A 27,615-nucleotide genomic window follows, 5' to 3' on the forward strand; every position below is an offset into this window, starting at 1 on the left:
CGAGCTTCATCCGGGTGTCTCTATGTGTGAGTCCAGACACAACGTTGCACCAGTTTAAGTAAATCAAATTAAGTTACATTTCCTGTCCACAGCAGTAAACCCAACCAAGACATGTCAGCGTGTTGGATGGAAGGATCAATTCCTTGAGCAGCAGCTAGATAAAGATTTGAATAGAATAGAGAGCTCCTGAATATAAGGGAAAAGAGGGAATGATTTTATTCTCTTTATTTGACACAGACCTATTCATTCCTCTCTGTGCTTATGGTGACCAACCTGATTCATTGCCACCAGTGATTACAGCTTTCATTTTTTCCTAGAAAGAGTGGGCAGATATAAATCAGCATAGCCCCACTGAAATCAATGGAGCTATACCAGTTTACAACAGCTGAGAGTTTAACCCAATTTTTCCTCCTTCCAACTAACCTGCTGTGTTTAATCAAGGGGAATATGCAGAACTGAGTCAGACTTTGGGTGAGAAATTTGGATTCAGATTGATTTTGATCATTTCAGACTCCTATAAATATTCACCGATCAAAAATAAAACATGCTTATCAGCAGTGGCCATATAACTCATTTTAGTGGATTTGTGCAAGACGTACCACTTGGGTATGTCTGAAATTTGGATACAACTGAAATTCAAGCAAGTGAAGTTCAGATAAAGGGAAGCAGGCAAAACTGACCAATGTAAAATTTCGTTCTGTACACTGCCTTCAATCAAATGTTTTGAGCCAGATCTCAGCTTTCAGCTGGGGTGAATTAGCCTGACTTCTTCGAGTGCAGAAGGGCTGCATTTGATTTACACCAGTGGTCCTATGTCTGTCTTGTTGGAAAGTCAGCAGGACTTTAGTTTTAAGGGAATGCTGCCGACATGACAGCGTAGCTCCATTTATAGAAATCACCTTCAACTGCTTAGCTTCCCCAGAAAGATATCAAGGGACGCTGAGTAAAATCTCTAGAGGAGCCATTATCACTGAGCCAAACTGTCCTTTGTGTCGGCTGTTGTTTCCACACAGGGGACAGGAAATGCTCCGTGTTTTGATTTGTGAAGCTGTTGCCAGATGATTGTGTCAGGGGGCTGGCCCCTCATGCCCACACACAAGTGGCAAGGAGATTGATTGTGTGTGCAAGAGGGGTAGGTGTGTCCTGAAAAAAGACCGCATCAGGATCAGATTCCACTGAAGGAAAAGCTGCTATTTTAAAAAGATACTTTGCATGTTTAAAAGCCAGCTCAGTGCTATCAGACAGTAATGACAGTGTGGAGCTACTTTTACAGTAAAGAACTACTCAGCACGAGTAAAGGTGGCAAAATTTGCCCCTCTGTTTTTACCAGAGGTACACAGGATCAGGCTTCAGACCGCCTCAGCTCTGCTCAGTTTTGTTCTTTTTCCCTGCTCATTCCCCTAAGTCCCAGACACTGGGCAAATGTTGCCTGGAAGAACAGGCACTGTAGTTTTTATAAACCACTTTCAACTGCATTGTGCTTCTTTCATCCCCTGCTCCCTAACTTCCATTGCTGGATTCACCAAAGAACTGAAAATACTTCCCCTGCTCTTTCAATAGCCATACACCTGATCTTTGACTACTGGTGGTAGATATGCCAATGGCCAATGAAGGGATGTTAGATGGGTGGGTTCTGAGTTACTACAGAGAATTCTTTCTTAATGTCTGGCTGGTGAGTCTTGCCCACATGCTCAGGGTTTAGCTGATGGCCATATCTGGTGTCGGGAAGGAATTTTCCCCCAGGGCAGATCAGCAGAGGCCCTGGTGTTTTTTCACCTTCCTCTGTAGCATGGGGCAGAGGTCAGTTGCTGGTGGATTCTCTGTACCTTGAAGTCTTTAAACCATGATTTGAGAACTTCAATAACTCAGTCAGAGGTTAGAGGTTTATTACAGGAGTGGGTGGGCGAGGTTCTGTGGCCTGCATTGTGCAGGAGGTCAGACTGGATGATCATATTGGTTTCTTCTGACCTTAGTGTCTCTGAGTCACCTCTGGTTTCCTCAAATTAATCTCTTCCCTCGATTTCCCCACGATCACAAAAGCGTTCTAGGCTAACCTGCCATGTGGCTAATGACACCGAGAGTGTATTGAAGTGCGTTGAGGATGGGAGCATTGAGAAAGGCAGCTGCATTTTTCAGTTATGGCCCAAATTACAAGCAGTGTGCACGCCCTACTGCCAGCGTACCTGCATGCCAGGATTGTGCCTGCGACAGCTACATGCACATGCCGGATCAACAGCTTGCATGCATGCAACCTCCAGTGGGCATGTGCAAGGGAAGCACCTGCAAAAATACGTATAAACGATTGCATGCAGTAGAAAACGAATTCCTTTATTCCCAAGGGTATCGCATTTGACATCACAAATATGTGGGACATGGATAATGTGGCAATGATTTGTTCCTCTCAAAGGAGGCCTTCCTTAATGTTTTCGCTTATGTTTGTTCCTTCTCCACCTTTATGGGCCTTTTTGTATGTGTCCTTATTCAGGTATGTATCAGCTATGACCACCCCGGCTCGCATGTCACCTGTCGATTTCCACACTCCAAGTTCTCCGAAGTCCCCCCCTTCAGAAATGTCTCCACCAGTGTCCAGCTTAACTGTATCTGTCCCGTCTATGGCGGTCAGTCCCTTTATAGAAGAGGAGAGGCCTCTGCTTCTGGTGACACCACCTCGGTTGCGGGAGAAGTATGACCATCACATTCAGCAGTTCAACTCCTTCCACCACAACCCGGCCCACGAGAACAACAGTCCGCCACCTAGTCCTCTGAGGATAGTAGAGGATGAGGAATATGAGACCACACAGGAGTATGAGCCAGTACAAGAGCCTCCAAAGAAACTAGACAGCAGCCGGAGGGCAAAAAGAACAAAGCCCAACGGCCACATTTCCACCAGATTGGAAGTGGACACCGACACAACCTCGGAGAGCAGTAGCTCTGAGAGTGAAACAGAAGATGAAAGAATAGGTGAGGATACACCTTTCCTGACCATACAGAACCCCATGGCAGCCAGCCTAGAGCCAGCCACTGCATACCGACTGGCTGACTGCAGGACTAACCCAACGAGCCGGTTCTCCACGCAGGAAGAATTACAAGCCCGGTTGTCCAGTGTAATAGCTAATCAAGACCCTATTGCTGTATAAAACATAAACAAAACACATAGATTCACATGTAAAACTTTATTTTATATAATGAAGTATTCCACCTTTAAATTAAACAATTTATTTTATTTTAGCAAATTCCACTAATAGAAAACAGGAGGGGGGGGAGAAACTTTTATAAATTAAATATATGTGTGTACAAATGTGTTATGTGCCATATGTAGCAGTTTTTTACAGTATTTCAAAACAAGAAAGAGATCAATGGTGCCTTTATGTTATGTTATGTTGAGAGCAAGGTTTCTACTGTTGCAGTAATTGCTGTTTCACAGTATTTTGCAGAAGCTCCCAACCTTCAGTTCTCCGGGCTTTTTTGTGCATTGCATTATGGTAAATGGATGTATGAGTCGCAGGAATTGCCCTTTGTTTGCTTCCCCCAATCAAAAAACCCTCTGACGGCACACCCACCAAAAAATACTCTTTTCTGCTAGAAGAGGTTTTATTTGCTTTCCGTGTCTGAAATGAGTTTTGTCTGCTCTCCGCCAGCCAAGAGGTTTGCTTCATTGGGGACTGGAATAATGGTACATCGAACAGCATGCTACTATTAATGGCAGCAGGTTAACAAAAACTGCATTAAATAATGTTACATATTAGAAAGAGAGTAATACTGTGATTTTAAACTAAATATATTATTAATCAGAAATCAGCTTGCAATCCGTAGGAACTGTCATTCCATTTTTTTCCAGATATTAATCGTCCTAGTTATCCCTTAGAAAATGGGTTCATGGTAGCAGAACCTGTGGACCCAGCACTTTACAACAAAAAAAACCCCCAAGATTTCTGTTAGTTTAAGTTATTGGGGAAAATATACCAGGTATCTGTAACCAGACAAGGAAAGGATCTAGCTGGAACAAAATACCACTAATAAAAGTGCAGCCATTTTTTACTTGTATTTTTAATGCTGATTTTTAATAGACAATTTATTCTTTGTTTCCAAAGGGGCAGAGTGAGGGGGGAAAAACAGCAAGCCTGTAACAATAACTATTCTGTGACTTCTTGGAGTTGCTATTCGAATGAGAGCCATCCCTGTACATAATAATGACTCGCAGCCAAATCAATTTGCTGAGTAGTTAAAAGGAGTTGTGGTGGGAAAGACAGAGCTGAAGAATCTCTGAGAGTTCATATCTGGTGACCTGGTTTTTTTTAATAGTTCTAGGAAAAGCCCATTTCTGTAGACAAGCACGCTGCATTGATTAGCCCCACAATGTGCATGGGTATTTGTGCATGTGACCCGTGATTCCATTAGAATCTTTGACTGGTAATAGACAAGTGTGGTATCAATACTGGAGCAATTGCACCCTTTCAGACAGAAGCAAATCGCCTCTTTTGCACTGAATTCTGATCAGTTTAGTGGGGTGACACCTCTTCTTTGATTTTGATTTTAAGTTCAGCTGGCACAACGCAGACTCATGACTGATGTAAATAGCAAGTGTTCTGCATGGACCCTGGGGAGTATGAATAAGAGAACATCAGTTCTGTAAGTATTACTGACCCTAAATAGGAGTTATTTCAGGACAACAAAAATTTGAGCCCTGATTTACTCTTTGGACCACATAAACTCAAGTCCCATCGCATGTGCTTAAGTCCCATTGACATCAGTAGGACATGAGTAAAGTTAAGCACGTGCTTAAATGCTTTGCTGAACAGGGATGGACTGCTCATTCAGGGTCTAAAAGCAGAATCTGGCCTATTGTGTGGTTGCTCAGTACTCTCAGTGAAAGCAGGGAGCGACAGTATTGTATCATCAAACCGGATGGCGTCGGCGTAACCTTTCTTCAAGAGGAGAGGACTTAGCCAGCTGATCAAGCAGAATGAGAACTTGGGACAGTTGGGAAAATAGTGACAAGATGACAAGGTAGAATCTTTCTGATGGAAGTGAAAGAAATGGCAGGTGAATTTCAGTGGAAGAGCTCGAGCAGTGGGCCCAGACATGCTTTTATAGCGCTGCACATTTTAAAAAGCCATATGGGAGACGGCAACGTTTTTACCGAATGCATTACCAAGGCTCGGATTCCTTCTTAGTTTTCCCTCTTCTTTTGCATGCACTGCTGTATTTTCACTATGCTTAACAGTGTCTCTGTATTGCATCTCCACACAACCAGGGCCCTGTGTAAATTCCGGATGCCTTGCACTCATTTCATAAGTTTGCAGTGCAGTAGGGCTAGCGGCCTAAACACAGGCCCGGGGCCCATTTTGCTAGGAACTGCCAAACACAGAATAAGAAGAAGAGGCTGGGATTTTCAAAACGGCCTAAGTGATTTAGAAGCACAAGTCCGATTGACTGTTAATGCAACTTGTGCTCCTGAGTTACCTAAGGGCTCTTGAAAACGCAACCCAGTCCCTGTCACAAGGATGGATAGCCAAAAGGGACAAAGGGTGGGAGGGGAAACAATCTGCTCAAGGCTGCACAGCTGGGAAATGAGCCCCGCTCGCCTGGGTCCTCATTCAGTCCCCCATCCACTGAACCATGCCATGCCTTGGTGACCTTTGTGTTTTGGCACAGATTAATGGGGGGCGGAATCACATGAAAGCTGAGTATATTATTTACAACATTGAAAGTATTATCAACGGAGGAGCACTACAAAATGGAAGAATGACCTGGCAGTCTGTGCCTGGCGCGTGCGGGACACATGGGGAAATACGTTACGTTCCTCCTATAGCATTATCAAGGTCGCAAGCCAAAAGAGCTACCCCCGTGTAGAGGTGGAGTAACGCACAGTAGAGCGTGAGCCCGGAGAGCTTGAAGCTGGGCTTTTCAGAGACACGTGGTCAATAGGAGTTGGCTGCCCAATTCCTTTGGAAATCCCAGGCTTGGAGCAAAAACCAAACCTTTGTGAAGTCAGTAGAGTTACCCTGGATTGACACCAGTGTAACAGAGCAGAATGTGGCGTCTTGCAGCTCGACATATTAGTAATACACGGTGAGAACCTGCCCTGAGTCAGAGCCGAGGTTAACGGACTGGTAACACGGATAGTTCTATTGCTGCAGCGGGCCTGTGGCCCGTTGCCTCGTGGATTATGGGCTTGCCCCTGCCAGAGTTGCTGAGCCACTCCCTGGACCTGCTTCTCACCTTGCAGGACTGAGGATGAGGAAACCCAGCTCTCCTCATCAACAGCATTAGGGAAAACATGCTTTCCAGTGGCAGGCTCTTGGGGTACCTTTTACAATGTGCAACTGCCCTGCCAGTCTCGCTGGCCCTTTGCTAAAACCCATAGTAAGTGCAACAGCAATCCGAGGGGGAACAAATGGGTGGGTGCAAAACTGCCCTGGTTTCCAGGGCCATGTGATTTACCCCGGGATGTATTTATACTAAGCAGTTTTGCATTTGGGGAAATCCTGCATGATTAGCAGTGGAAAGTGGTGCGTAAAATATGGGGGGCCCAATCCTCAGATGCTGCAAATCAAATGCTGCTGCCCTGTATCCTCACATTTGCTTTTCCCCCATCTCCCACTTCATCCAGCATAATCTCTCCCCAGGTGTGAAAGGACAATCATTTCGCTTTGCCAGGGAAACAATAAAACTTTCTTTCCTTTCTCTTCTTTCATGACAACGAAGCCTCGTCTCCTGTTTTCATCCAGCTGCTATCTCTTTGTACAGATTATGAACCATTACTCGTGCATTCAGAAGAGCAAATCTGTGCCTGCGCAAAGGGCTTCTCGCCCACTGGCAAATATAAGCAAAGCCTGTTCTCGGTCTTTGGTACTGGCTACATTCCATCGGCCACATTGACTTCTAAAGAGAAAAGCACCTATGAAATGCTGCAGAGAAATGCAGGCAAAGAAAATGGCCACATATCATCATTATGTTAATGATATATTCTGTTGTAAATACATCTTGTACATACTTGAATGTTTTCTCAATCATTTATGGTCTTTATGAGTTACGTGTCAATGATGCTCTCTCAATTTCTTGTGTACCACTGTAAATAACATAATGTCCTTTATTATTTATATCTAGGCATTTAACACAGAGAGCATTGTCTTCATATTATTTTAAGATATATGTCAAAAATAGGTTTTGTTTTCCTTTTGCTTTAAAATTGTAATGTATCCTCCTTTTTCTCTTTTCCTTTTTAAAAAAAAAATAATAATAATTTATTGTTCAGAAGAGAGGATTGTATCTGTAATGCAAACGCTTCAAAGAATGCATCCTGAAAGGCCATAAGGTACTGATAAACTAAAGAATTTATTATCCCAATTACAGAGCAATAAGCAATTGTGGATTTATTTAAGGTTTTGTTGGTCATTTTCAGTAAAAGGAGGGGCTGGAATAAATTGCTACTGTGTAATACTGGCACAGTTGCTAGTTGCCTCCTTCAATCCATTAGACCTCCCCTGTCTGGCTCCCTAGTCTGAATTCTACAATACAGTTACAATGTTGTCTAGCTCCAAATTTTGTTTTGGCGAGTTCAGTTCTTTTATTGTTGTTTTTGCCTCATCTTTCTCTCTTGTCCGAATTTCTGGAGTGGAGTTTGCCGTCCAGTCTGCTGACTGACGCCTGTGTTCATAGCGGTTGTAGGTCTCGTTACTTCTAAGCAGTTTGGCATTGACTTGGGTTCCATAATTTAAAAAGAAAGAAAGACATACTCCCGTGGCATGTCTTACACGGCCTTAATGGCTCAACTGAAAGAGAAAACAGATGCGTGGCGTGGAACAGCAAAACACTATACAGACTAAGGGAACGGTTTCGGATATAAAATTTAAGACACTCCCGCATCAATGCGTTGCTCTTTAAATAGTGATTCAAGGTCCAGTTTTGTCAATCTTTCCTGTAAAGAAAGTTGTCCCAATTTTTGTGTTGGCCTCTTTTTCTACATTGTTTCTTCCTGGCTGTGTTGCCATCAGCTGTAGAGCCGAGTTTTAAAAGTGCTCACAGTCGGGGCTGGATTTTCTAAAGATTTGATTCTTTTTTTTTTGTTGTGATTCATGTTGTCATAGCACCTAAGAGGCCCAGCATGGACCCGGACCCTAAAGTACAGTGATGCTCAGACCTCAGTGGTTCACGAGCCAAATTAGCAATCAGCATTCCCCAAAAGAACCGCAGTGATGTGAATGCATTGTTTCACTTACTATTTTGTTCCGCAAAATGACTGGCCAAGTATTATGATCTTGTCAATTACATTTGGCTACTAACATAGTAAAAGCATCTTGATTGGTTAATAGTTAAATCACCCCGGGCTTTAATGTCACATGCTGCAAAGAGCTGTGGGAGACATGTTAAAAGATCCACTTGCAGCTTGCAAGCCTCAGTCTGAGTATCCCTGCTCTAGTGCTAGGCGCTGTACACAGACAGACCATAAAGGCAGAGCTTGTCTCAGTGAGCTTACAGGTTTAGCACCCCGCAACACCCATTGTTCTTCTAAGTCAGAGCCGAGTTGCTTTGAAAATTCAGCCACTTATTCAGGTGCCTAAATGGGAGTGATGTGAGGATTTCAGGTCAGAAGCACCTAAGTGACTTTGGACCCTGAGACCCATTCAGCATCAATAGGACTTAGACGCTTTGGTCATTTAGATGCCCTGGAAAATGGTTTCCTGGCTGCTGCGCTCTTTTGGAACTCTATCCCTTTGCGCCCCAGAAGGCTGATGTTTGGGCAGACACTCGGCATCACCCCAGAAATGCTGGCAGGGCCCCTGAGCTCAGGCTAGCTGGTCTCACAGCTATACGTGGCTGCGTCATAGTCTCCGTACGTCTCCAGTGGGCGAGGCAGCAGATGGCCACAAAGACCCTCAGCGCAGAGGAGAGTGAGCGCCTGGGTGGTTCGCAGCAGGGAAAAGGCAGGCTGTACGTGGAGTTCCCTGCTCGCAACGTCGGCTTGGCTGGGTGACTCCCAGACTGCATTGGCTTTGTCTCAGGTGCCAAAGAAGGAGGTTTCAAATATGCCACATGGCTCCTGCTCTCGGTCCCTTCGCTGATACTTACGTGGTGCAATCTGAACAGTGCAGGAACTGATTTATTTATTTTATTTTGCAAATCATTTACTTCATTTCCAGCTGGGGCGTTTTCCTTCAGCGCCCTGTGTTCTCTTCCTCAACTACCCCATTCACACTTGTCCCCCGAATGGCGAACACGGGTCACAGAGAGCTCAGTGCAGCTCTGCAGCATGGACAGGACCACTCCTCTCCGACAGACCTGCAACGCTGCCAGTCAACCACGCCCAGCTCCCCAGGTCCTTGCTGTCCTGGTGTATTCCAGAGCCCCAGCACCTGAGAGCAGGGTGTGTGATCCCAATGAGAATAACACTTTGGCTGTGGCCAATGAGGCTCGGTGGGCCTGAAGGGTCCCGGTTAGCGGTCATCTCTTACTCAACCGCTGACTCTGCTGTTGGGCTGAAATGCACCCTGCTCCTTACGGGTGACTCCTGGCCTGCCTCTGGGGGCAGAGAGACCCAAATCCATTTGTAGACCTCCGGGGTGGGAATGCAAGTCAGAGCCTGTGTGCATGGGATGTGCATCCTTTTGCCTCGCTGCGCTGCAAGGATTTGAGAGTGAGCGCAATGGTTTAGCCTCTGTGTGCAGGCGGGGATCTTTCCCCCAAACATAGGGTGGGCGTCCTGCTGTCGCTCCAAGGATTGGGGGCAGAGCTCCCTCTCCTTTTACCCCAGGAGCTCTCCTAGTACCTGCTCTGTTCCATGGGCTGGCAGGTGACCCACGCGTACACCGTCTGACTTAACATTTTCTGCTATCTTTGTGATTCTCAAACGTTAATTCAAAATCAAATTTAAAAAAAAAACCCACACAAGGCTCCCTCTCCTGACTGGGGAGCAGCCAGAGGCCATGTTTCATGTTTCAAACATCAGCTGTTCTGGGAAGAGGCCTCAAAAAAAAGGTGATTTTTAAAAAGAAAAGGAAAATGCATTTTTGTTCAGTCTTAGTCTTCCCAAATAATGGGAGGAGGAAGTTTGCTCTAAATTTAAAAATAAAAACACTTTTTGGATCCAAACCTAGTATGGAAAATATCAACCAGATGGGTAAATTTGGGGGAAAGCAATGAACAAAGGAAAACAATCATTGGAACCATGGTGCAGCTGTTCAGAGCTTTCACTAACAAGCGAATAATGTTATTATCCCCCCTCTGACCTGAGCAGGTGACCAGTTTAGGGAGTCTAGCCGGTTGTTTCCATTAGGAGGAGAAACTGATTACACCAATCAGGTATTTCATTGACGCAGTCCTGTTTATTTACAAATAATGTACAAACTCCTGTTTCCCTGACCCCAGCAGGAAGCAAACGACAAGCGAGAGTTTCTTGGCTTGTAGTTCCAAGCCTCTTTCGGCCAGCACTCAACCCAAAAGCTCTCTTAGACTTTTGATCCGGGTCATAGGGCGTCTCTGTCTGCATCTGGGACTTCTTTTCTCCTTTGTGTGTTTCTGCTGCTTCGCTCATACACACGGGCACACATAACTCGTCCCAATCAATGCCATAGCCCCTGCATTTGCTGCTTCAGTCGCCAGAGAAAACCCTTGGGCCCCATGATTCAGCCTGGCCTGTGGTTTGGGTGGTGGTTTCTATTGCTTCAGCTACCTGGGTACGTTTAGCCGGAATGACGGGCGTCAGTTACACCACTAGCTTCTATGCGGGTTTCTCTCTCTCTCTCTCTCTCACACACTCACACACACACACACACACACACCCCCGCCAGACTAACATTCTCTCTAGCTAATCTGGTTCACACAGCATCCAGAGAGCGCTATTAAGGTTGCGAAGTCAAGCCCGCTAAAGCAAGGGCATGCTAGTATTCGGTCTGGTCATGCATCCTGAGCGCGCTCCCTCGCTCCTTACGCATTATGACACAGGACCAGAATCTCACTTACGTTAAGGCTTCCTGTCCCTACGCTCGCAGTGTAACGGGGCCTCAAAGTGAGTATAAATGCCCACAGTCAGGCCCCTTTACACTGGCACAGTGGTGCAATGGGGATTTTGAAGCTGATTCTCCTTTACCCTGAGGGTGAAATCCTGACCACCATCAAGGGCAAAACACCCATTTCCTTCAGCAGGGCCACCCTAAATCTTCCAGCCAGGGTGGTAGGCTGGAGAAGGGCAGCTTTGCATCTGCCTTGGCTTTGTTTTTAAGTGACACCTTTAACATTAATGGCAAATGGGTTCCCCACCTCCCCGCCCATTTAACTTTCTTTAGGGGGTAGCAAGGCACTTCTGTGCATGGGGTGAGCTGTGTGGGGCGATCAGGGGCAAACCCTGGAAGAATTTTGTAAGGACGTCCCTGGGCAAGGACAGGTCTGCTGATAGTAATAGAAGAGGTGAGAAAGAGACATGCATTGTCTGCTGAGTACTGTTACGCCAGCCACGGCTGATTGGCATCGCACCAGGCTCCATGTAGCGAAATTCCCAGCTCTGGTTTTGAGCGGCCCCCACAGGGGATGCCAGGTCGGGTCGGGACATGCACCTCTTCACGTGTTGATGGCGCATTTGAGACCATGGTGTGTTGGGGTGAATTGTTCCATCCCAGGGACACGGCCAAAGCCCACGCAGCACTGCTTTTGATGCTAGTGAAGGAAGGAAGGCCAGGTCGCGGCGAGACTGCGCCATTTTTATGCTTTGCCTCTTCCTGGGCTTTGTTTTTAAGTGGAACCTTTCAAGAATTACATGCTCAGAAGTAGGCACTGCCAGCACCGCTGGAATGCCGCTAGTCTGCCTGTTTCTGACCTGTGCAGCAATACAGGTGCTACACAGCTCTGACATGCACTGCGCAGCTCACTAAATAACAGTCAGGAATTACGTAGCCTCTGTGGGAACCACTGCTCCTCCCCCCACCAGGTGAGCAGCGAAAGGGTGGGCACGGATGGGGACTGGCTGGATGCTTGACTGTCCCCCCCATCCAGCTACACCAGCATGCCAGCCTGAGTGGAGTGGGGTGGGGGGGGTCGTCTCTGGCACCAGGGATGGGGCAGGCACAGAATACTTCCTCGACTGGAGCAGGCCGGGGAACAAGCAGCCAGGGTGTGACTCTTTGAGTCACACTCGTGTTCTTGGTCTTCTCCACAGACCACCCAGCTGAGCGCTGGTCCCGGCTCAGGATTCAGCCGCCGCTGAGCCACGACGCTAGCGCTGAATTGTGCCGCCAAGGAAAAAAAAAAAAAAAAGAACACGGGCTTGTTCCCGCGCCTGTAAAAATGCAACGCGGGCAGCGCTCCCGGAGACTGCCCTGCAGCTTTGTGTGCCGGCCTGCCGGGAAACTCAGCGGCTGCGCTAGACACCTCTGGCCCTGGAGCCTGCCGTGGAGAGGTCAACACCCCCCTTAGCTTCTTCATGCTGCTGGGGGCTAGCTAATTACATCGGCTCCTAGACACAGCCCTCACCTCGGTTCAGAGCGTATGGTTGAAGTAAGTGCAGGCCATACCTCGGGGGTGTCAGCTGGCATCACACATCGCTGTGCTGGACAAAGAAAAGCAAGCCCCAGTGCTGCAACCTGAGCTGCCGAAGTGACGTGTCAGGGGCTGGACAGGAGCGACCTGGCCGCACTGCAGCCTGAGTAGCATGCTGCCGGGGGGGGGGAACGGCCGTCTGGGTTTCCAAGCTGGGGGGAGGTCACAACTAGGTGTCAAGGGGTCATGGCCACCCTGCCGGTCCCACATGGCTGAATGGCAGGTGGCAGCAGCTAGGCGGGTGTGTGGGGAGAAGGGGGGGGGGGGGGGGGACGGCCATATGGAAAACGTGGAGTACTGCACTGCTGTTTGGAATGACCCTGCCAGCTTCGGTGACGGACTAACCAGGCCTGGCCTTTTGACCGGGAAGCCCCCCTCCACACACACACACACGCTGACCTTTCCGGAGGAGGCTTCAGAAATGCGGGCGAGCTGACGAACGCCAGTGGCGTAAGCGTCACTGAAACAGAGTGACAGCCCGGGGCAGGCAGGCCGCCAGCTGCCATGGGAAGGGGTCTGGGAAGGGGTTGTGGGTAGGGGTGGGTGGGCTTTCCAAAGGAACCTGCCACTGAAATGAATGGGAAAAAGCCAAAGACCCTTGATTTCAGCGGGAGCAACGCTAGGCCAGCGCTGGCCGCTGTCCAGAAACCCCGTGCTCTGTGTGTAGTCCTGCATGTGCAGGCGCTGAGCGGTCACGTGGAATCCAAAGCCTCAAGAAGAAAAATAAATCCTCTCAGGTGCCTGCCAGAGGGTTCCAGAAGGAAAGAGGAGCTTGACAAACCAATGTATCTGCAGGGTCGCGGCACAGACACAGGCCAGCCCTTGGCTAGGAGCACGCCGAGGGCAGACAGGGCGCGGTAGAGGGGGAAAGCTTTGGCCAGGCCAGGGAGTGATGGAAGCAGCCAGCGAAATGGCAGCGATAGGGAGACTTAAGGAACGCCGTCCCAGGGCAGCACCAAGTGCATGCTGTCACTGGGAGACAGACCAGTGTGAAAATGCCCAGCTGGCCCAACGTTAGTTTCTTCCTAGGTAGCTGCAGCTTGGGTACAGGGCCTGGCACCCCTCTGAACACAGAGAAAGGGTACGGACCTCTGCAGACCTTAACAGCTGGGGTGTCAGGGAGATCTGATGTCCCATGGAAAAGCCCCATCCGTATGTCCATAAAGCACCCAGCAGAACAAGGCCTGGATCCCAAATACGGCTCCTGAGCACAAGCGTGACACAAATGATAACCCCTAATGGTGTTGAGGTCTATATCAGATGTGGGCCTGGTGGGCCTAAGGAAGCCAGTATGGGTTGCACGTGATCCGAAGCAATCCTGCACACAGGACAGTGAGCTGCAAAATTATGCGAGGCTGGCACGCGTTTGTGTGTCGCAGAAGTGTTCCCAGAGTGGTCAGTGGGAACTTCTGATGCCTTAAAAACAAAAATCAGGCCACTTCTTTAGATGCCTAAATGTGGATTTAGGAGCCTAATGTTTGAAAAACTTGACCTTTGACGTTTTCAAAGGTTTGAAACAGAAATACGAGACCGTACTGACCTGTGGAAGATTTTGCTTTAAAAAAAAAGTACCATAACTTTTCTTGTCACCTACTCTCTGCCCCATACTCGGATGAAACTTGCAACATTTCCATGAGCTGTAACTGACCCTAAAATAAAGTGATAAGTGCTATAAAACTTTAGAACAAGAGTTGGCCAGACCACAGCTCACTTACTTCTAAGGATGTCTGTAAATATATGTATTGGTTGTTGTGGAACTAAATCAGCCACTCTAGTCTGTTTGATTGAACTACCAGAAGAGAGTCCTTATTACTTAATTACAAGAAAACATGCTCTGCCAGAATGGGGCTGACTAGTAGAAACCGGCTTTGCAAATTCCAAATAGGAAATTACCATCACTTAAATCCAATTAGCACAAGTTAATTTAGATTTCAAGGTCACTTTACACTCCACTCCTTCATTTATTTGGCTGCGTGTTACAGCCCCGAATGTATTTGAATAATCACCATTTTTAGGAAATTGCTGTCTGGCAAGTTATTAAAGGTTTAGCAGCTTATGAAATTTATAGCTTCATTTAATTGAAAAAATCTTCTATAGGTTCACCAGCATAACTCACTGCAGCGTTCTTAAGTTTGCCCCTAAGCAATACTAGGGTGCAGGAGATGCTAGAGATGTCTTCTTCTTCATTTCAGCATGACCAAATAATATTGCCAAATAATATTTCCAGACATGAAACTTGGAGATCATCAGTGGAAATATGGATTCATTAAATATTAATCTAAAATAGGGTCAGGCCAGGACTGACTTTGCCTCGCTGCTTGTGCACCATTTATGGGTTAAAAGCCCATAAGTGTGTTTTGGTTTTCCATCATACTAAGCCTACCAGTAAAGAAGACAGTAACTACGTTTGTCCATCAGGCTAGATTCTAATCCCCTGGCAGAGTCAGATACTACCCAGTGTGAGTGCAGTGGGCAGGGTCAAACCACACAGGACTGCATGAGGAGTACAGGGCCACTCAGGATCTAAAAACCTATCAAAGTCAATGGGACGCCTGCCATGGACTTTGGTCAGGACCAAGCTCTGGCCCTGTCATAGGCTGACTAACCCCTTTAAGGGGAGCCGGTCCCATCCCCACCTGTGGCTAATCAGCTGCCTCTCAGCTGAGGCTGTGAAGCGAGGGATCAAGTGATAGGCTGCAGGGTGTCTGGTCCTTATAAAAGCCAGCAAGAGCAGCCCTGAGCTGGTGAACTGTGGTGAGGTGTCTGTAGCAGGGGGAAGTGTGTAACTACTAGCAAGTAGCCTAGGGCAGGGGAGCTGCAGGAGGAGGTAAGTTCCTGTGGGTTTTCCTGAGGCAGGGCTGAGAGAGATGAGGGGAAAATCCCCTGAGCTCTGTAGTTTGAGTGGGGTGAGGGAGTTCCTTTATTTTGCATGAGTTTCTGGTGAAGCAATAAATCCTGCTCTTAGATGAGGGGGTGCAAGAGGCTCTGGCGTATTGATCCACTTGCCCTGGTGAGTGCCCACCTGCTTACAAGCCCCAAGGAAGCCAGGCCCCCCAATAAGCACTGGGCTAACTCACAAGTCCTCACCAGAGTGGGGCACAGCTGTCCTGAAGGAGCAGGAGGTCTGACTGCTCTGCAATCCTATGTACATGGTGGGTGTCCTGAGGGTTTCCATTAAAGTGCCTTTTTTTTTTTTTTTTTTTTTTTCAGCTGAGATTTTTTTCTGGCTTCAGCCCTGTGATTTCCCCCCCCCCCCTCCCCCTCCCCCAGCGTTTCTCCTTCCTGATGCCAGTGAGGGATGCCCACTAGCATTTGGAATATTAATGCAGCCCTTCCCAGCCTGGAGGCAAACCAATACCCAGCTCACCATCCCAGCAGCTGGACTGACACCAAGTGCTGTGTTAATATTCTGCTCTGCTCTGCTCTCACGGTTACAGGCTTGTTTCAGAGGGGGGAGGGATCCAGCGTCTATCGGTTGTACTGAGAACCAATTGACGATGGCAAAGAACGTAACCGATAGAGGGGCATGAAAGCCTGTGGCTTGCAGGCTGGATTGGAGCCCTGTAAAACCTCCAGGATATGTGAGCACAGCTTCTGAACGGGTTTAACCTAGTGATAGTGAAAAAAGGTGGGGCATGAGAAGTGGCTGCCTGATGCTGGATGTTCTCGATGCATTAAACAAACCGAAGGAAGGGTGAGGCAGGCCAGCAATTGTCAGAGTGCCACCGCCCTTCACTTCAGACCCAGCTCAGCCCATCTGCGCTGGCTAGTGCGGGGCTGGGAGCGGGGCTGAATACAGCGTTTGGGGCATCTAGTGCTGCTCTTGGCCCTTGGTGCTGGAGGAGCAGAGACGGGTATTGTGCTCCCTCCGACGGTGTTCAGGGACGTGGCGGTGGAGCTGTAAATATCCTGGCACGCGTGCAGTGCTACGCACTTGGATGTGGATCTGATTTGGTTTGAGCCACACAACCCTGGCTTAACAAAGTTTAGTAGGGCAACGGCCCAAATAAATGGACATGGAGGGCTGGGCTGGTAGGCTGTGACGGTCCAGGAAGGGTTGACCCTAGCAGGCTGAAATAATCCCAAATCAACCTTTGAGGACATGTTTAAAGCTATTAAAATGGTAATTGGAGCTATTCATTGTAAATAAATAGCTAGGACTTGGAGGTTAAATCCTGCCTTGTGAAGAGTTTGGAAGTAGAGATGTCTGTAATTACCTATAATCTTGCTAGTGATTACTGATGTAACCAAATAGTTCCTGTCTGTGGCTATAGTCTGTTAGTCAAAAGTCCAAGGAAGATATTAATGTAACAACAATATTGTGTTTATTTCTCTTCGACGTTTAAGTAGTAAATACCTGTCAATGGTTGTAAATTACCAATTGCCTTATGCTAATGTAGCTAGTTACCAGTGTGCATGAGAATAGAGGTTACTTCATAGCCACATATAATTACCTATTATGCACTCAAGGATTACCTGCTGTGATGTCTGTCCAGGGCTGTCATAGCCTGCTAAATATCTATAAAAGAAGCTTTGGGCCTGATCCTTTTTATCTCAAATCTGTGCAAGCTTTGACAGAGTTCGGGATCCCAGCTTGTTCTGGTCCACCCTGCTATGTCTCATGGAAGAATTATACAGATTCTGTACATGGACTATGTTGGTCCTCATTTCCTGCTTCACTTCTCTGGACTGGATTTCTAAAAAGGAAGCTTTAAAGGAGGACTGGCGATCCCCCAGGCTGTTTGGGTAATTTCCAGAGACTTTGCAAATCAAAAACTTTGCAACTCGCTTATCACCTCTACTTTGAAACTGACTTATTGAACTTTTTATTCTCATCTGTATGTATATGAACTTTTAACCAATATCTTTTTTTAAATAAATATTAGTGCAGTTAATAAGCATTGGCTTTAAGCATGTATTTGGGTAAGATCTGAAATAGTCATTGACCTGTTTGGTAATGTGTCCAGTCCTTTGCGATGGGTAGAATTTTTTTTCCTTATGCTGGATGAAGATTTTCAGTAATCTCCATTGTAGCACGGCGACCCCTTGTCATCCCTCTCTTCGGTGTCCCTCCAGACCACAAAGGACTCAGACCCTGACGCTGGCAGTCACCAGTGGCTTATTTACAACAGGCACAAGAATCTCCCCACCACCAGACAGGGCTTTGCCTGGGCCAGCCGTCGCTGCTCAGGGAGACAGGCAACACCTCTGCACACCCCCAACTCCTTTCCCCTCTGGCCCGCAAACCTTCTGAGGCCTGGTTTATAAACCCTGCTGGGCCAGCCGGGAGCCTACTTGGCCTGTGCCTAGGCCTCAGGCAATCAAGCCACAGCCCAGCTCCCCCTCCCTCTGCTGTCCCTGAGTTAACTAAGCTAGCGTGACAGGGGGCTGGCCAGGGATACACACACACACACACCCAGAGCCCTGTCACACCCATCGTATTTGACTCTGCTGTCTGGGTAGAAGCTAGAGTGCTAGATGGCTTTAAGGAAACTATTTATTTTTAAAATCTTCTGAATAACCAGTGTGGTGATCGGAAGCTGTTTGTTGCTGGCTTGGTGTAAGTTATGGAAGAATAACCACCAATGGGGGGGTCTGCCTGCCCCATTCTCTGCAGTTCTGCCCAGGCTCCCCTAGAGCCAATGTCACACAGGTTCATGAAACCCAGGCAATCCCTACTGAGCATTCCAGGAAACAGAACTGGCTGAGTCAAGTCTTACAGGGGTACGTATAATGCCCCCAGCTTCCCGCAATGCTACAGACACATTGCAGTGTGCCTTGCCCAGGTGCTGCGGGTTGCAGTACCATCTCTTGCCACTAGGGGCCTCCTGGTTGACTTTGATCCATTGTAATTCACGATAAAATAAAACCCGACTACAGATTTTACTGGGCAGCTTCTACCATCAACAGAGAGGCTAAACTTTCACTTCTGGTTCACAGCAGAGATTGGAAGGATTGATTGGTCTAACTAAAATATAAACTTTTTTTTTTTTTTGAGTATTTCACTGCATCTATGTCACTTAACCTTTTAATGCCCACATTCCCTTCATTCTGACTCATCAACATGTCTGACTCTAAGTAGATTTTTACACCTTTCCAGCCAATGATCTCTACAAACATGGTCCAAAACTTTCAAACCCTGGTGCCTAAAGTAAGTCCCCTAAACAGAAGTGTTCTGATGTTAAAGATGCTGAGCCTATGTCCCTCCCACTGACCCTAGTGGGAACTGGGATTGCTCGGTATTCCTGAAAATCCACTTTAAATCCGTATGTAGGCACTTAAATAGAAAAGAGTCTAAGTGTAGGCACCTTGCTTTGAACAAAGAGGCCATAACTCTTTCACACCACTCATAATGTCGATGGTATTCTGGTCAAACTTGTCATCCCTACTTTTTGATGGCTCTTTCAACACAAGAATGTGTGGCAAGTGTCCCTTTGCTCTGAAAACTTGAGTAAGTTGGGATTGAGCAAAATTACTGACTTCTAGTCCTGTGTTCTAATCGCAAAGTCATTCTAAGCCTATGGCTGGCTTACACACAGCTTGAGTACAAATGGCTTGTCTCTCTCATGCTGACTCACGCTCTTGGAGTAGCGACAGCCTCTTCTGTCTTTTTCACATGAGAATTTTCAGTCCCCTAAGAAACTAAAATAACACCAGAAGCATCCTCCACCAACAGGGACTCTGAGGAATCTTAAATCTGAGTTTCTCTCTGCAGAGGAAAAACAAATCAATAGCAGGTAGCCTCCTGCTGATGAAGTATTATTGCCTCTGTGTCTGCCCTGAGCAAAAGTCACTCATTTTATTCATGGTTGCAAATGAGTGAAACTGATTAGCCTCCACAAAGCCTTTATCTTGCTGCACAATAGAAACATAAGTACTCCATTTTTCAGAGGTCAAAAACCAACATGCCCTGCAGCAAACTGCATTTTGTAATTAATGTGCTCATTTGCGTATGATAAGCCACTGTCTAAACACAATTAGTTCTGCAGCTCAACGTTTTGTGCTCACGTTGGGTAACAAACATTTCCATATTCGCTGTCAAAGCCGCCAGGGACGGCAAGGGCATTACTATAGCTGTTTATATTGATCCTAATAATGCTAAGGCGAGGAAGTACAAAGGAGCTGATTACTGCTGGTTGCATTACGAGTGTTTGTGATGCCACGACACTGCAGCGAACCTGGTTCCAGTCGAAGTTCATCACCAGTAACGAACCAGAGCAACTGGGGTCTGTCTTGGCCACGTGAAAAGGATTGAACTCAAATGTATCAAGGGTCAACTATATGGAGTGGGCTATGCTTGGTTCAGACAGTGAATTTCCCCCCACCCCATTATCTTGAGGAGCACATACAGTAACAGCACTGCTGCCTTCAATACATCCAATATAACGAAAGTAAAATGCCTTGCGGCCTAGGGCAGCCCAGTGGTTCTGATGTCCGCTGTTAAGCACGCGGGGTAATACTCTCCTTGCGTTCTGTAGCTGCTGAACTTCAGGGTGCTGCATAGGGCTCACTTCAAAGAACAGCTGCTAAGGGCTGTGCCTGTAGCGTGAATGTTTTTTCTGCTCTGTGCGGGCAGGAAAACCATGGCTGTAGTGACTTAGAGTTTGCCTCGCGTGTCCCCTTGCAATCCCCTGTTCTCAGCTGGAGCATTTGGCTAATGGCAGGAGGCTGTTTCGGGTGGGCTCCAAGCAGGGGAAGGTTAGGGTGGGTAGCAGCAAGTTTACGTTCAACAGAAGGTGGAGGGGACCGGTGGGTAGCAGTTTTAAATAGACGCACGCAGGGAGGAAAGCTTTAGTGTGAGATATGGGGCAAGGGCTTAGGATGAGAACTCAAGGGATCGCCAACCAGTAGTGGTTTCGCTTGAGAAGCGTTTATGGTAGGCACCAAAGGAGCAGGGTTAGGGCGAGCAGTTGAGGAGGTGGAGTTTAGGGTGAGCACCAGGGGGACTGTTTTGCGGGTGAATACCTCGGCCCAGACTCATTAAGACACAGACATGTCATGAGTGAGGGGCCACAGCTCTACCGTAGCTACCCGTCCGGCCTCCATTCCCATAGCAGCTGAGCGCCTCACAAGCTTTCATGTATTTGTCCTCACCACTCCCTGTGTGGTCGGGAAGACCCCTTCTCCCCATTGTACGGGGGGGGGGGGGGGAGGGGAAATAAGGCCCAGTGACTTGCCCAAGGTCATGCAGGAAGTCTGTGGCAGAGCAGGGAATTAATCCCCAAGTCCTGGGCTCATGCCCTGACCACTGAACCCTCCTTCCTTCCCTGGTGTCTCAGAATCTGTTTTCACTTTCTTCCCTAACCCTCCTGGTTGCAAGAAAAAGCTGCAGAAGCGGAGCTGCGTCTCACTGAGGCAGTGACGTCTGTCTGTCACTCTGCACGCCGCTTGAAACCGTGGCGCTGAAGTGAGCGAACGGCCGGGTTCATGCCGAATGCCACGGCTTGGTTGGGCCTCCCATTGACACCGCCTCAGCAGAGGACGTCTGAGGGAGGCTGCCCCACCCTAGCTCTGCTGGAAGGGGCTCGGTAGGAAGCCCCATGCTCAGAATCTTCTTAGATGGTTGGAGGCAGGTTCCCCCGTCCTCCACGTTGGACCTGAGCCCGGCCTGTAGACATGAAGCAGTTGTCCAGAGCAGGGCCCAAGCATAATTTTTTCGGGCCCAGAACAAACTTTTAATACAGGCCCTCTCCGGTAATGGGGGCTGCAACCTGGGCCGCCCCCCCCCAGGGCCTCCAGGCCCTGGTAAAGTGTACCCTTCCCCCACCCCCCCATGTGGGGGCCCTGGTCCAGGGCAAGGAGGATGGAAGAGGCACAGCCTGCCCCAAGAGGAGTGGTCGTGAGTTCTTCATCAACCCCGTGGGCAGCCATAGGTGGCCTTAGTCGGGGGGAGGGGATGAATAGAGCCCTAGGTTGTCTTAACATGGCCCAGAGTACAGCTATCCCTATTCCACGACTGCCAACCGCAGCTGTTTTCCCCTGCACTGTCTGATTAACAGGAGCACCTGCCTCGCAAGCCATTTCAATTACGAGAGGACAAAAAGCAGCCGTGAGCCTCAATTCTCCCAGTCAATAAAGCAACTGAGTGAGGCTGAAAAAACAAACTGTGTTTACGCTTCCATTTCAAGCAAGTGTGTCAAGGCGGGTTAGAAAGCAGCTCATTTAGAGATTACCGCAGTGTGAGGGGGGATAAGTGGCCTAATGAAGGGTGACTGCTGGTGCTATTCAAATCAATACGGAAGGTCTCTGTGTGGTGTATATCCTCCATCACGATTCCAGAGATGCGAAGAGGGGTTTGCTTTCTTACGGTCAGCACGTAGCTGTCTGACAAAAGGCAAGGGAAAATGACCATGGATTTTCCCCCCCATAACATCACACTTTCAAAAACACTGGCCTTTCCTTGCGTCCGACGAAGACAGAAGTGGCAGTGTTGCACAGTGGATTGGGAATTAGACTAACGGTCTGTCTACATTGCAGCCGGGAATGCGAGTAGCCACTCCTGTAGACCGCCCCAGGCTAGCTGTAGTCTAGCTAGCTAACATGCTAAAAATAGAAGTGAGGTCCCATGGCCCAGGCTTCAGTGCAGACTGTGTAAGACCACCTGGGTCTGCATTCACTTGTGCAGACAGTGCTGCAGCCTATGCTACGAAAGGCTCACTTCTAATTTTAGTGAGCTACCTCGAGTAAAGTGTGGAAAGGTTCAGCTCCACGAGCTGCCCTTCATTCCCCCGGTTGCAATGTGGACGCAGCCTGAGATGCAGGACCCCGGAATTCTCTTTCCACTCTGATGCTGATTTGCTGAGGAATCTTGGGGAATTCATTTCCCCTTCCTGTGTCTCTCTTCTCCCTCCTACCCTTAGCTATTTAGAGCTAGTCAGGTATCTTCTGATGACATGCCTTTCCATTGGAAAATGGTAATTCAGCGAAACAGTTCATGGGAAAGCATCAGTTTTGACCAATCTGCCAATTCAAAACACTTCTGGGAAAAGCTTGGAAACTGTCAAAACAAAATTCCTTTCTCAGTTTGAAGTCAACTTTTTGGCTGTGGAATTTTAGGTAACTTATTCTAAAAGGGCTATGTTGTTTTTTAAAATGTAACGGTCATTTGAAATGTTGCAAAACTCTTGAACCAATGTTTTCCAAGTGAACCGATCAAAAGCACATTTTTGATCAGTTTGTGAATTGTCAAGATTTTGACTTTTTTCATCCTGATTCAGCATAGGGAAAACGTTCGGACTGTCACATTTTTTGTAGGATGGGAAAACTGTTTCCTGCCCTGCTCGAAGTGTAACTGGAGTGAAAGTGGCACAACCTTTGTGGGTACACAAGCCCTTGGCTTTCCTTCAATAAACTCTCCATATGGGGGGGGGGGGGTGCTATTCAGCCTATTCCAATAGAGGGGAAGTCCAAGAGAGCATGTCGTGTGCCCGTGTGCGCACCATTGCTTTCCCATTTGAGATCCTCCGATGGAAAAGGATCAGCCATAAGCATCTGGATGGATGGACCAATATAAAATCTAAGAGCAACCTGTCTCGTAATGTTGTGTAATGGCTTCAGGCTGCCGTATATAGTTTGAGCTTTCTGGCTGGCAAGCAATGTCAGCTATCTTTATATCCACTATCTATCTTATATTTAACAATGACACTCCAGGCTATGCATTTCAGGAAGATGATTTACCTCTCGGGTGGTCCTTTGCTCTTGTTCCCTAGAACATGGCATTAAATACGGTGTTAGTCCAAAATACCCTGCCTGTTTTAACTTGATGCAAGTATATAACTATAGTGCTAAGGCTTCCTCACTATGCAATATACATTTCAGGCTTCAGAGAGACCGTTCAATAAATAGGAACATTTCTCTTTTTATTCTTTTGCCTCTTGACTTTGAATCGTTATCACTCAAGTGCAACTCATTGTCGGGTCTCTTGTTAAAAATAACAGCTGATAGAACTCTGCTGCATCCTGGATCTCTGGCCAGGTCTCCACTTACCTGAAAATTCGGCGGCAGTCGATGGGAGTTACACAAGATATGCAGAGGAACTTGCATAACTCCCACGGCCTTCTTAACTTCCATTGTGCGCGGCGTCTTCACTGCGCTGCGCCGACGGGCAATGCGTTCCCGTCGATGCAGCGCTACACCACTTGACGGTGGTTTTAGTGCCTCGACTTCTGGATGGATTGAGGGGGTCTTCACCGACTGCTCAGTTGATCCAGGAAGACCGATCTGACGGTGGCGAATTTGCTACCATCAGTGTGTACATAGCCTGTCTTAATCAGGAGTGAAATGAATCTACTTTTCACAAACAGCTCTTTCAACAACCAAAAGTCAAGCCGGTTCCTTACTTGCCTGGGCTAACTTTTCATAGAAGCTGTGCTTCAGAGCTCAGCATTTGACCTTTGGCAGTGTTGCTATAGGAACCAAGACAAGGCAGGGAACTCTCTGCAATTTATGGGATTTTTTTTTCCCGATTTATTTATCTTTTTAATGCTAGTTGACACCTTTTGAGCGCTGTTCATCTTTAAAAAGAGAGGAAAAAAGATGACATGACCGACACTAAATCGAGATCAGATGACGAGAGCATGAGGTAAAATAAAATACAAATAAAAGAAATGAGAGGAAGAAAAAGTCTTTCTTTTAGGCACTGGTCTAAAGAGAGTGTAGGATCAGAGCCTTAACAGTGGTAAATCACTGCAACTCCACTGTAGCTGATTTACTCCACCTGCAGGCATGCCCTAGAGAGGCAGAGATCTGACGGGCCAGGCAAGCAGTTCTAAAGCACAGGGATTTGGGGAGAAAAGATTCAACATGCCTGTTAAGCTACTTTTCTCCCAAACCACCCAACTGCTTAGTAAAGGAGCTGTAATACATTTCCCCCCTCTTGGGTGCCAGCTGCACTGGAAAATGCAACCCTGGCACGCAACAAAAGTCAGAGGGGCATATACAGGAAGGGCATTAAAGAAGACCGAACAAACATTGCTGCGTCCACCCTGGCTATTTACTGTATCAGCAGCTAAGGGATATGAAGAGGAAATGCATTTCTTTCCCTACATGTTACATAGGAAACAGGGTACAGAGCTCACACAGATGAGTCTGCCACCTTGGTCTTGTCTGTCTTTCAGGCTCTTGTACACCAGGTAAGAAAAATGGGCTGAAGAAAAGGACTTGGCGCTGAGCTGGATTAGGTTAGGCAAAGTCCCCCAGCTCCCTGAGGGGCTCGTCTATGTGGCTGTCAAGACTGAACTCAATTGTCCTCCAGTTTGTCAGCCGCTCGTTCCCCTGACATCCTGGGGGCTTTCTTTATCCGAACAAGAGCACCAATGGCTTTTTCTTGCTGCTTTCTGTTTCTCGGCATGTAGCTTCTCCTTATGGGCCTCATCCAAAGCCCACTGAAATCACTTTCCACAGCCTTTCAATAGAACTTTGGCTCAGATCCTAAAGTTCTGCCAAATTGATTTGACAGAAGGTTGCTGGGGAACCGCCTCCGCCTCCCCCCCGAGGACTCCCTATGTCAGCCCAGTGCACAGGTGCTGATGAAATGTCAATGTACCACTCTTCTTAAATGCGTCCTAGGCAGCAGGATGCAGAATTGAAGCTACAAGACTGAAGGGTGGAGGTGTTTACCTTAAACTCAGAGAGCCGAATTCAGGTCTGCAATGATACCATTCGCATCCGTAGGAATGTTAGTCGGTTATGCCAGGCCAGCAGCCGAGCCATGGACCACGGCTGAGAAGATCCCCTGGCTAGGCAGCTCCCAGCCACGCCTAGCACTGGGATGGTGAGATCTGGTCAGATGGGGGAAAAAGAGAAGAGACACCTGAGATGAAAATTAAAACACAGGCTAGTGGGATAGACTGAGGAAAAAACCAGAAACCTGGGGATTGAGTTCAAAAATTGTAAATCAGATTGTTCGGAAAGACAACCAGAGTTATAAATGAATTGGGGGGAGAGAGAGAGGTCCCGTTCATAAGTCAAACTCAGTGAGTGCAGAATCTGATCAGGTCACTGTGCTCCAGGCTCTTTTGTCCTCATACCACAGTAATGTCAGGAGCAGGTTTACTGGGAGCTGAGCATACTTAACACCTTGCAGGATGGGGCCTGTAATGGTATGTTTACATGCAGTGTATTATTCAGCCACTGGATGTCTGTGACTGCTGCATAGAATTCCAAATAGGGTGTGGTGCATGGTAAATGAGGGAGACAAAGCTGGGGCTGGAGCTGTGTGGAAGGCTATTTATTGGTGTCTCTGGTTGTAGCGGTCTTCTGTAATAAATGCCTCTTGTTTAAGTCAGACTCTGATTCCATATATCAAAGCAGTGTCCTTATTTTGCATCAGGCACAGGTTTGTTTAAGAAATATGAACGCACATCTAATGCTTGTGTGATGAGTATTTGCTAGGAATGGTTGATCTAGAAAAGAGCCGGTGGTTCAATGAGCAATCTGCGTAAACTGTTTCAGCACTTAACCGAGCTACTCAGATATTTTTCCGATTAGTCTTTTTAGCAGCTGATAACACATGGAGAAGAGCTGAAGTACTATGATGTAAACCATGCAACAGGAGCTGCCCGGCAAATCAAGCAATGATATGCATGATGCTCTAGCATCAGAACAAAAGAATGTTCCTTTCTAGCCTGGGCATAGTTTTAGGTGGATCAAGGGAGCCAGCGTGCCCCCCTGCCTCTTACCAGCTAATGAACAGCTGACGTTACGCCTGAGCCCATTCGATCTTCAGCTGGCTGGTGGAAGGGCTGCCGGGTGGGCCTCAGAGGAGAATTTCTGGCAGTGCTTTATACTGTGGCACTCAGCTGAATACTCCTGCCTGTCTTTCTAGTTGCTGGTCAGCTCCAGAGAAGAAGCCGTCCCCTTCACTCAATGCCTAAGGAAGTGGGGCAGGAGCTGGGGGATCCAGGCCCACTGGAGGGTGGGACATACGGGGGACAAGGCACAAAGAGGAGGGGTGAAGAAAGGGGACGTGGAGGCAGAGACTGTGGGGCACAGATGGGGGGTGGCTGGCAGGGAGGGAGCAGAGGGGTGAAGCCATGGGGAACTGGAGGGGAACTTGGCAGAGGGAAGAGGGGTGTGTTGAAGGGGAGTGTCAGGAGACCTGAAGAGACAAGAGGGGCTGCTCTGGAGTAAGTGTCAGACAGACCCAGAGGCCAAGGGATAGGCACAGCGGGCGGCTAGAAGCGCACGTGGTGGGGAGAGAGAGAGGACAGCACCGCACAGGACAGGACAGGACAGGACAGGACAGGACAGGACAGGACAGGACAGGGCCCCATTCTTTTCCCCTCTCTTCGCAGCACAAATGCCTGCCTGTGCTTGTTCCATGCACACAGGGAAAGGGGAGAGGGGGAGAGAAATGGAGGGAAAGAGGAAAGAAGGGGTGAGAGAGGCAAAGAGAAAGGAGCGGAGGGAGTGGGGGGGAGAGAGGCAGAATGATGGGGAGGGGGAGAAAGAGGAAGGAGAAGTGAAGAAGAGGAGGGGAGCTCCCCTCCCCCCAGCTGGGAAGAGCTGCAGCAGGATGGGGCAAGCCCGGGGCCAAGGCCACGTTCGCCAGCGGATGGGAGCAAGGCCGGGCCCAGGGAGCGCTAGCAAGCATCTGCAGTGCTGGCTGGAGAGCCCACCTGCGGCTGCTCTGGGGAGCCCCGGAGCCCCACTGCCAAGGCTGGGAGGGGCGAGGGGAAGTGACGCCACCCTCTGAGCGTCATGCTGGAGGGTGCACGTGACGCAGGCCTGGGGTGTGACCCAGGGAAAGGGGCTCGCTGGGCTGGGGTGGAGTCTGGGGAAGCATTTGTAGCCCGAGATGAGTTCTGGGTTTCTGCTGTATCGGGGAGACAAGTATGGTGTAGCAAGAGCATGGAAAGGCAGGGACGTATATGGGTCCAGATTTTTCCAGGGGCATTTTGGGGGCTGAGGCCTCTTGGAAACCGAGCCACAAGGGTCAGCTGCTGGGTGCTGAACTCTGTGGAAAATCTGGCTCCAGTTGCAGGTGTGGAGCCTGGGGAAATCCAGCCCTGAGCTCTGCTGGAAACCAAGGGGACGCCGTGCTGCTGCGTTCACGGGAGAGCTCGTATGTGCCGTATAATGCAT

The 27,615-nt window shown here is 48.1% G+C and overlaps 1 protein-coding gene and 1 long non-coding RNA gene across 5 annotated transcripts in view; both read left to right on the forward strand.

The window, feature by feature from the left end:
• NRG1 (neuregulin 1) overlaps nucleotides 1–7,441 on the forward strand; it is a 213,322-nt gene extending 205,881 nt beyond the window's left edge. For 3 of the 4 annotated variants that reach the window (XM_067553303.1, XM_067553301.1, XM_067553302.1), the window contains one exon: nucleotides 2,486–3,223. In XM_067553303.1, coding sequence (XP_067409404.1) covers nucleotides 2,486–3,137 — 652 coding nt within the window. In that variant the 3' untranslated portion in view covers nucleotides 3,138–3,223. Of the gene's footprint in view, nucleotides 1–2,485; nucleotides 3,224–4,538; nucleotides 4,630–6,750 lie in introns of those variants that run through there. The other variant, XM_067553304.1, reaches the window with a different exon arrangement.
• Nucleotides 7,442–15,289: 7,848 nt separating this feature from the next.
• The window catches only part of LOC137156571 (uncharacterized), a 58,203-nt gene continuing 45,877 nt past the window's right edge, over nucleotides 15,290–27,615 (forward strand). The window contains exon 1 of the long non-coding RNA XR_010920826.1: nucleotides 15,290–15,358. This is a non-coding gene — a long non-coding RNA (uncharacterized lncRNA). The remainder of the gene's footprint in view (nucleotides 15,359–27,615) is intronic.

This window comes from Emydura macquarii, unplaced genomic scaffold, assembly GCF_026122565.2.
Source record: "Emydura macquarii macquarii isolate MOO-44397 ecotype Brisbane River unplaced genomic scaffold, CSIRO-AGI_Emac_v2 contig_1451, whole genome shotgun sequence".
Lineage (NCBI taxonomy): Eukaryota > Metazoa > Chordata > Testudines > Chelidae > Emydura > Emydura macquarii.